This window comes from Sinocyclocheilus rhinocerous, unplaced genomic scaffold (genome assembly GCF_001515625.1).
Source record: "Sinocyclocheilus rhinocerous isolate Xijiao unplaced genomic scaffold, SAMN03320098_v1.1 scaffold2537, whole genome shotgun sequence".
NCBI lineage: Eukaryota > Metazoa > Chordata > Actinopteri > Cypriniformes > Cyprinidae > Sinocyclocheilus > Sinocyclocheilus rhinocerous.
This window is the reverse complement of record NW_015625621.1, coordinates 73,177-83,081: the sequence shown is the minus strand read 5'-3', so window position 1 is coordinate 83,081 and position 9,905 is coordinate 73,177. Positions and strand designations below refer to the sequence as shown.

The 9,905-nt window shown below is 36.3% G+C and overlaps 1 protein-coding gene across 1 annotated transcript in view; it reads right to left on the bottom strand.

The window, feature by feature from the left end:
• Nucleotides 1-9,905, bottom strand: part of LOC107705090 (voltage-gated potassium channel subunit beta-1) — a 56,847-nt gene that overhangs the window by 25,164 nt on the left and 21,778 nt on the right. Inside the window, exons 3-6 of the mRNA XM_016508239.1 lie at nt 6,688-6,767; nt 6,561-6,605; nt 1,161-1,205; nt 619-662 (exon numbers count right to left, since the gene is read on the bottom strand). Of these exons, the coding sequence (XP_016363725.1) occupies nt 619-662; nt 1,161-1,205; nt 6,561-6,605; nt 6,688-6,752 (199 nt within the window). The 5' untranslated portion in view covers nt 6,753-6,767. The remainder of the gene's footprint in view (nt 1-618; nt 663-1,160; nt 1,206-6,560; nt 6,606-6,687; nt 6,768-9,905) is intronic.

Genomic DNA, 9,905 nt, shown 5'->3' with positions numbered 1-9,905 from the left:
CATTCCTTTGGGCAATAAAACCAGTGATATCAGCATTGGTTGCCATGGAACCAGAGGCCTGTTCTGCCTTTCTGAGGTGTTAGATGCATTTCGGGGGAAGGGTCCATAGACCCTCATAGTTGGCCCTTTGGTTAGGTGAGGGGGCGTTAGATATTATTTGTTAAATATAACAAATAGTTGTGTGTCTGATTGGTCCAAATGCTACATCCTATAGGTTGAACCATTATTTTGATGTAAGCACAACATGCTGAAATGTAACATCACAATTCAAGGTGCCTGTTGGTGTCAGATGAAATGAAATCAGGGGAAAATGATGCTATTTTATTTATTTATTTATTATTATTATTGTTTTTTTTTTTGAGAGTCAGAAGCACATGATTCTGATTCTTGATTCTGTGCAATGTGTGTTCAGTTACTGATGCCGTTTCGCGAGTCACTTGCTTCTACATTGTTTTTAGTCCTGTTATCTGTTAGTTCTGCCTGCCAGAGCGACACTAACACTAAATCCACTCAATGCCCAGGATCTGAACACGTCACACACATGCAAACACACATGCACACAAGCTATGATCACAGAGTGAGAGTATTTAGAAATTGAATGTGTGTACTATACTTTACCTTCAATAATGTGTTTCCTAGAAAGGCCTCGTTCGGTCTCGGCTCTGTGGCAAAAAAAGAGACAAACACAGAGACAGATGTACATCAGAAAGCACAATTTTAGACAGAGCTAAGTTTAGTCTAGCATATGAGACATGTCCTCCTTCTGCCAGAGTTTATTGCAAATCTTTTTCTTCTTTCAAACTAGCCCTTTTGCATGTTCATTTTTTAATTAAAAAAAAACCATGGCATATTTCAATTCTGATTATTATTCATGAGAGAGGATTTGTGGGGAAATGGGACAGTCCTTTTCTTTAGTCTTATCTAGCTCTGCAGCTGCACTTCTGCTCACTTACTTCCAGAATACTTACTCATACAGAAAATGCTGGGTCAGCGCTTGATTGAACCAAGGTTTGTAATTACATTTATGAAATGTGGGAATCCACGGATGTCTGCATTAAGTGTGCTGCCCTTTAGAATGTGCAACAGTGTGAGAGTTATGAAATAAAAGTTGTCATGACTGGACGTGACATCCACAATGAGAAAAATGACAGTTTACTCACTTTCCACCCCAGTAAAGCTTTGTGGTAATAACCAGACTGGATCGCCTTGAGAAAAGATAGGAGGAAAGAGGGAAAAGTGAGTTAGGATTTGCACTTAAACATTCCATAATAGCTTTCAATTAAGCAAAAAGTTGGTTAATCAAAGTCCAAAGTAAGCATGCATTTTTTTTTTTTTACGAAATTAATACTTTCATCCAGTAAGGATGTATTAAATTGATTAAAAGTGACTTTAAAGACATGTTACAAAATATTTCTATTTCAAAGGGATTTCCCCCCAGAATTCTGAAAAACATTTCCTCCAAACTATTAGGCAGCACAACTGTTTTCAACATTGATAATAATGAGATTATTATTTAATGTTTCTTGATCCCCAAATCAGCATATTAGAATGATGTCTGAATGATCATGTGACACTGAAGACTGGCTAATGGCTGCAAATTCAGCTTTGCAATTACAAGAATAAATTGCATTTTAAAAATATGTTTTTTAATAGAAAACAGTTCTAATAATATTTCCACAATATTACCGTTTTTACTGTATTTTTTATTAAATAAATGTATTAAAAATCTAAACAAGAATCCTACATTGAATCTTCCATGCTATATTAATTTCATTTGGCTGTAGAATAAAAACAATACTAATGTACCATATGTTGCTATGCAGTTTTGCTGTTACCCCTAATTAAATCTAACAGAAAACACTAACACCATGCACTGACTTTAAAATTAGTGATAATGATTGATGTAAATAATTCAATTTTATTAATTTATTTTTTTCAGTTCATCATACAATTTTACAACAAATCAGTTTGCAGCTTTTATTACTTTATTTGGGCCAAAGAATGTCAATGAGCTGCCATTTAGCAGTGACATCTTAGAAAAGGATAAATTATGGAGTGACAAGTTGAAAATGATTTAGTAATTCTCTGATCACTTATAGTTAAAATATGATTTAAAGCATATTTTCTGTAGGAGTTGTGTACATTGTAGTTTAGATTTTTCAGTCTAAATGTAACTGACAAAAAATATGACCAACCCCAAATGTTTGAATGGTAGTGAACATGACATTTTTATGCAAATATCGGAAAGATAAAATTATAAAAATACATATTTTGGTTTAAGTCAGACAGATATCGAATGGCTTCTATCTATTTTGACCAGTTAGTCCCTTGTTCATTGGTTTCATGACTTCATCAAACAGGAAGCAGACTGTTGAGGCCGAACTGCAGAGATAGTGATGCTATTGCTCAGTGATGATACATGTGTAACCTTTGCCTGTAGCTGTTTTGGCAGTAATCTGCAGGTCTCTCAGAGTTACTCTCATCTGCATTGTAAATGGGTGTAAATGAGCTTTCACTGGTGTGAACTCTTGCTGTGTCCTACATTCACGACTCTAAATGCCCTCTAAATTTTGGCCTTACAAAATAATTACGATTTTAAACAAGAAAGCTGGGGCTGTGAAATTGAACAAATATTTTAGGCCAGATGTCATATTATAAGTGAATTCAATGGCTTTGTGTTTCACACACAATTGTCACTGTGTAGCAAACGAGCAGCTGGTGTAGAAACACATGAACTTCACACCATTATCTCCATAGAGGGAATGAGTTAATGAAAAAGATGACGAAAGGAAAGAGAATGAAAGAAAACTTGGCAGGTAGTAATTGGTTTATGAGGGAAATGGGCAATGGGACACAAATTAGAATATCGAAGAGAGAGAGAAAGAAATAATAAATTGGGAAGATATAAAAGATTGAGTATGAAAGTAAACTGATGAAAAAAGAAGAGAGGACAAACTAGTCCCACACCGTCTCTGCTCTGTTCATTAAAACTGTGGATCTCAGGGGTCATTTCACCTTTAATGTATATCCATCAAACATTTACAGAAGAGATCCATACAGAGTTCTTGAACTTTGATTGGGGATCATGTGATATTCATGTATGTTCACTGCAGTGGGATGAGCAAATTTGTCAGCATAACAGAATGATCTGTAATACAGATCTTGAATCTCAGAAGATTGTGAAGCTTATAAAGGTGGCCAGATTAAATTAGTTTGGGGACAGAGCAGATATGAACCCTACAACTCAGTCTGATGAGATATGTATCAAAGAGAAAGAGAAAGTGAGAGGGAGAAAAAAGAGAGAAAGCGAGTCCATGGCGATCTTTGGAATGGCATTCTACCATAATACTTGTGCATATTTCATACAATTTAGAAATGGCATATCTCTATTCAGATAAAAGATACCTGCTACATGTACACGATCACTGAAAAGCTTGGGGTCAGTTTAATTTTTTTAATGTTTTTGAAAGAAGTTTCTTATGCTCACCAAGGCTTCATTTATTTAATCAAAAATACAATAAAAAGAGTAATATTGTGATATATCACTGCAAATTAAAATAACTGTTTTCTATTTTAATATATTTTATTAAAAGGGAATCTCATATTTATTTTATAATTAAATGTATTCCTGTGATGGCAAACACTGCTGAATACTAACTGCCTGGTTGGTTCAGTGCTGGAGTTCCTGCAGGAACGATTCTCTGAAGGGTTGACTCCTTCCACCCTAAAGGTGTACGTGTCAGCTATATCTGCTTACGACTCCATTTTGGAGGGTTTATCATTAGGAAGGAACCCGTTGGTAACCCGTTTCCTCCGTGTTGCTTTGAGGTTGAGGCCTGCTCTATGTACTAAAGTCCCGGCATGGGATCTGGCCTTGGTCCAGGAGGGGCTTAAGGCTCCCTTTGAACCTCTACAGGAGGTTTCTGAGAAGTTTTTAACACTTAAGACAGTGTTTCTTCTGGCCATTTCCTCTCTTAAGATGGTTGGTGATCTTCAGGCCCTTTCAGTGGCCCCATTATGTCTGGACTTTGCACCTGGGTTGGTCAAAGCATTTTTGAACCCAAGGCCTGGTTATGTGCCAAAGGTGCCTAGTCAGATTCCATGGCCGGTAGTGCATTCTGTCCTCCTCCCTTCCGGGAGCCAGACCAGGAGAAGCTTAATTTAGTGTGTCCAGTGCGTTAAGCAGGTGGATAGTTGAGGCTATCTCCCTCGCCTATGAGTCCTCTGACCTCCCGTCACCTTTGGGGTCAGGGCCCACTCTACTAGGAGTATGGTGGCCTCGAAGGCCCTCTTATCTTGTGTATCTATGCACGGATGGTCTACCCCGCTCACTTTTGTCAGGTTTTATAACCTAGATTTGGGAACTACTCCGGGCTCTAGAGTGCTTCTGTCTTAGATGTGTGTTAGTCTTCACACTAGACAGGCATTCGTCAGTATGACAGAGTTGGTATTCCCGTTCCTATAGCGTTTCTGACACAACTCGAGTTCCTGAAGGGGAACGTCCCTAGGTTACGTATATAAACATGGTTCCCCGAAGGCAACACGACGCTGTCAGACCTGTCAGAAGCTGACCCAGTTTTCACTGGATGCGCTTTTATAGCTTCCTGGTCTCTACGTCACCTGCCTGTGACATATTGCTATTCTATTGGACTGATTTCACACGTGCTTCAGTACGCGGTCACACAGAGGCGTTCCCATAGCATTCCCAATGCAGTATCTCGTTCCCTTCGGGGAACCATGCTTACATACGTAACCTAGGGATGTTCTGCTTAATATTTGATACATTAAAACATTATATATTTTGTTTCATTTATTTGAAATAAGTTTTTTTAAATAACATTATAAATGTTTTACTTTAGTATGATTAATTCAGTGTATCCTTGCTGAATGAAAGCATTAAATCTTAAACTGACCCAAAACTTTTTAACCGCAATGTATACTAACTGTAAATTTCAATGTGTTTACGTTACTTAAACAATCTTGCAAACTTATTGCCTCAGAAAATCTAATTAGGTTGCACAATAAGTTTACTCATGAGCCAATTTATGAAAACTTGAATTTACTAAGTAATCTGAACTAGATTGTTCTGAGGCAATAGGTTTGCAATAATTTTTCAAGTGAAGTTGACAAATTGAAATTTACAGTGTTTCCCATATTTCAATGCACTTGACTTGATCTTTCAGATGAGGTGAAATAACTGGAAATAACATAATTATTTATTTATTAACTTTTACATTATAGAACTGTCAAGAGTTAATACACTTTTTTTATTTTCCAGTTGATAACTGGTTGCCTGCTGAATTATTGCTACCTTCATGTATTTGGAATTATTATCAACATAAATTGCATCATGTACATGAATGCTCCCTAAAGTCATAGTTACGACTGGGAACAAATGGCACATAGTTTCCAATACATTTTTAAAGAATAGCAGGTTAACATGTACTCTGCTTTCAACTTTTCATTTATATATTTTGTTTCATTTATTTGAAATAAGTTTTTTTAAATAACATTATAAATGTTTTACTTTAGTATGATTAATTCAGTGTATCCTTGCTGAATGAAAGCATTAAATCTTAAACTGACCCAAAACTTTTTAACCGCAATGTATACTAACTGTAAATTTCAATGTGTTTACGTTACTTAGAAAATCTAATTAGGTTGCACAATAAGTTTACTCATGAGCCAATTTATGAAAACTTGAATTTACTAAGTAATCTGAACTAGATTGTTCTGAGGCAATAGGTTTGCAATAATTTTTCAAGTGAAGTTGACAAATTGAAATTTACAGTGTTTCCCATATTTCAATGCACTTGACTTGATCTTTCAGATGAGGTGAAATAACTGGAAATAACATCATTATTTATTTATTAACTTTTACATTATAGAACTGTCAAGAGTTAATACACTTTTTTTATTTTCCAGTTGATAACTGGTTGCCTGCTGAATTATTGCTACCTTCATGTATTTGGAATTATTATCAACATAAATTGCATCATGTACATGAATGCTCCCTAAAGTCATAGTTACGACTGGGAACAAATGGCACATAGTTTCCAATACATTTTTAAAGAATAGCAGGTTAACATGTACTCTGCTTTCAACTTTTCATTTCTAACTCTTTCCCCCACTACACAGCTAATGTGGAAACTTCTGTGAATTTCACAGTAAATAATAAATCTCACTTCAAGTGACAAATCAGCAGTAATTTTTCATAGTTTTCATAGTCAGCAAAAGCACAGAGTCATTCCAGAAGTCATGGTGATCACAGTGGGTTGTCATCTGTTGCTATGGCAACAGCCCTCACCAGGATGCATTCGTCTGCTGGCATTGATTAAGTGATACAAACTGAGCAGGATCCTAGTGATCAAAGTCCCCATAAAAAGTGTGTGTGAATAATGACACGTAACCGATGCCAGAGCCAGCAGGTACACAACAACTACAAAGGGAATAAAAGCTCCAGTTCCAATCTTTTTGTTGTTGTTGTTTTTGTTTTTTTGTACCTCCTTTATCTTGTATTACAGTTACACAGGTGTGCTTGACACACAAATCAACCGTACCTCCAGCCCTTCTTTTTGATGATGTTTCCCAGTATGACTTCAGCTCTGTAACAGACAGAGATGTTAATAATGACTCATGGAGAAAAGTGAATTATGGGTAATCTTGCTGATGCTGAGTCATACTCACTTTCCAGCAGCATACACCTCTGCGGTGTCAAAAAGGTTAACCCCGCTCTCATATGCTATAGTCATCAACTGCTCCGCCACCTGGAAGACACACACACACATATAAAAATGGAGATAGAAGGGTCAACCTATATATGTTGCAGCCATCACAGTAAATGTATAATGCTTTTCATTGCAATTTATTTTCACTCCAAATTTCTCAAATCTTATAAATCAGGGAGGCAAGGGTGGTGCTACTGGAAAATTTGAGAGAAATTAAAAATAGATTTTACAAAATAAAATATTTTATTATATAAATACAATATTTTATTTTATAATACAGGGCTGATTCAAGCATTCAACAGCCCTGTAGTTTGAAATAACTTAAATCATTTGGCAAAGCATTTCAGTTATTTCAAATGTCCTTACAGCCTAAAACAGCAAAATAACTAAAACCCATAGTGACACTAACCAAGCAAATAAATATAGTAAACAACAGGACAAAAACCACAAAATATTTCCATGTTTTTGCCACAAAATTGTATTTTACTATGTATGGAAAGCACATACTCTCTTTCTCCCGCTCTCTCTCTCCCTTACAAATGCACACATATAGTACAGACACACTCGCACACACAGAAACATATATGTGCATGTGTTGTTAGTGCTACTCTGACAATTTTAACTGTAAAATAGTTTAGCAACTTAAAAGCTACTTGTCATTTAAGTGAGGTAATAATGCTTCGCGTCGTGGCCCCATCACCACCTCGGGTGTGCATTATTTTCTAATAATTCAATGGCCCATTGTCAATTATTCCTTACGTATTTTATTTTTTAATATATAGGAAAGGAAAGGATGTGACGTGTAATTTGTGCTCTGCATTTATCCCATCCAAGCACACACACAGCAGTGAGCACACGAGTTGGGGGTTCGGTGCCTTGCTAATGGGTCTCATCTCAGTTGTGGTATTGAGGGTGGAGTGCTGGTCATTCACTCCCCCACCTACAATCCCTGCCAGTACCAAGACTCGAACCCATGACTTTTGGGTTACAAGCCTGGCTCTCTAACCATTAGGCCAGGTTAGAACTCATTGAATTTAATAGAACTGAATACAAATCTCTTTCATTTTTTTTCATCGTCATTTTTTTTTATTTTAATAACTAACTCTAGTACAGTAATATTTTAATGAATACTTCTGGCTTATAACAGTGACATGACTAAACAAGCATGCTGTCTTTATAATAAAATATAATAATCGTTTTCTCAGAGTTTAAATGGTTCCTTGCACATGAAAATGCATTTTATTTCATAGGGTGTCCCTTGCAAAAGAGATTATCATAATTAAGGGCATTTGGCTTAAAAAAAAGATTGAAAACCCTTGAAATGACACTGAAATGAAAACCTTTAAATGTCATTAAATCATTAAAGGTAACATGCCATCATTACTTTCCAAAATCATTGCATGCAAGTGCCATTACTGTTATAAACCAGCTTCCAGTCCATATTTATCTATATGGACAGAAAATGTTTGGTGCTATTGCAAATTACAACAAGACCAGGTCAATCATTCCACATAAAAGAGTATTAAAATGAGATTTACACTTTTCAAAACATATGTGTCACTTGCATATTTTATTGCCAGCCTTATTATAGAAATCCTGTAGACAGTTTGCAGCTTCTTAAGGGTCTTTGGTAAGTCTCACAGTAGCTGTCAAAAGGCCATTAACCTTTTTTTTTTTTTTGTCAATGTGTTTTGTTTTTCAGTGGGCTACAAGTGAATTTGCAGCAAAATCTGAAGGGTGAGAGTGTGTTTGTGGGTGAATATGTTTGAGTATGTGTGCATATTTGCATAAGTATGGGTGTATGTGGGGGCTTATTTGATTGTTCTCCTGCCTTCTGAGTCTCTCATGCTTTCTCTCAGGGCTAAATCACTTGATGAATCAGCATAAAAGGGGGCAACATTAAACCACTGGATAAAGGAATGAAAACTTTTTTAAAAAGTACAGAAGATAGAAGAGTATGAGGTTTTAGATATTCACCTTAATTGTCAGTGCATGTTAATGTAACATTTAAGAGTGGTAATGTAAATGGGTTTGACTTTCTGTCCGCATGTGATATTCTTAGCTTTGTGATTTAAATTATGTTCCTCTTAAAGTTTTCTTATGAACGCCACTGAAGAAGCTCCAAACTCACTGTAATTAAACTTTTAAATTTTTTTCCCCCTGTCAAGTTCAACAAATCTCCCAGCTCATCAATAAAGAGCTACTCAGCCAAGAAGGTGACCCTCAGCAGAAAGAAAGAGAAGAAAGAGAGGATGAGCAATGGAAAAATGCCAAATACTTTCACGGAATATTAAAGATGAGGAAAGTTTAATGATCAAGAACATACTGTTATAAAGTTGCTGATATAGGTGGCAACAAGTCAAAGGCTACATTTACACAGTAAGTGTTTGGGATTCAAATTGTCCAGTGGATTGAATATTGTCTGTAATGTTTGAACAAGTAACAAAAAGTAACCACATTCTCAGGATACTTTGTATTGCATCTTTAAGAGTTGGATTTTATTCTAAACTACAAAATTTCAGGTTGGTTTCAGCCAAAAATAAATAAATAAATTAATTAATTAATTGAATGATTGATTGATTGATTCTCCTCTTGACAGAAGTTTTGGTCAAACAATATTGCTTTGATTTTTCGATTACCATTTAATTCATGCAGCACACATCATCTGAATTTGCTCTCAAAATTTGGTTTTGCTTCAGTTGTGACTTCATAATCAAACTAATGAACTAGTCCTGTCTAATGAATGCATTAATTTACTGTGTTTAATAAGAAAAAAATTAAAATGGCAACCCAGTAATTCTTGGACTTCCCTGGCTACAACTTCACGAGCCTCAAATTTTCCAGACTAACACAATGGTCAGAGAATTGCCAGAGACCTTTCTTACACGCTGTGGAACCACAAACCCTTCAGGCAGCCACTGTCAAAATAGAGTCCCCCTCGGTGCCCAACCTGCCTTCGGAGTATGCTGATCTTGCAGAGGCATTCAGTAGGACCAAAGCCACCAAATTACCTCCCCATAGACCCAACTACAGTGCCATCAAGCTGCTTCCTGGTACAACCCCTCCTAAAGACAGAATCTTCCCCCTATCTCAGCCCGAATCAGAAGCCATGAGAGTCTACATCGAGGAGTTAGCCAAGGGTTTCATTCATCCCTCCACATCTCCTGAGTTCCGCTG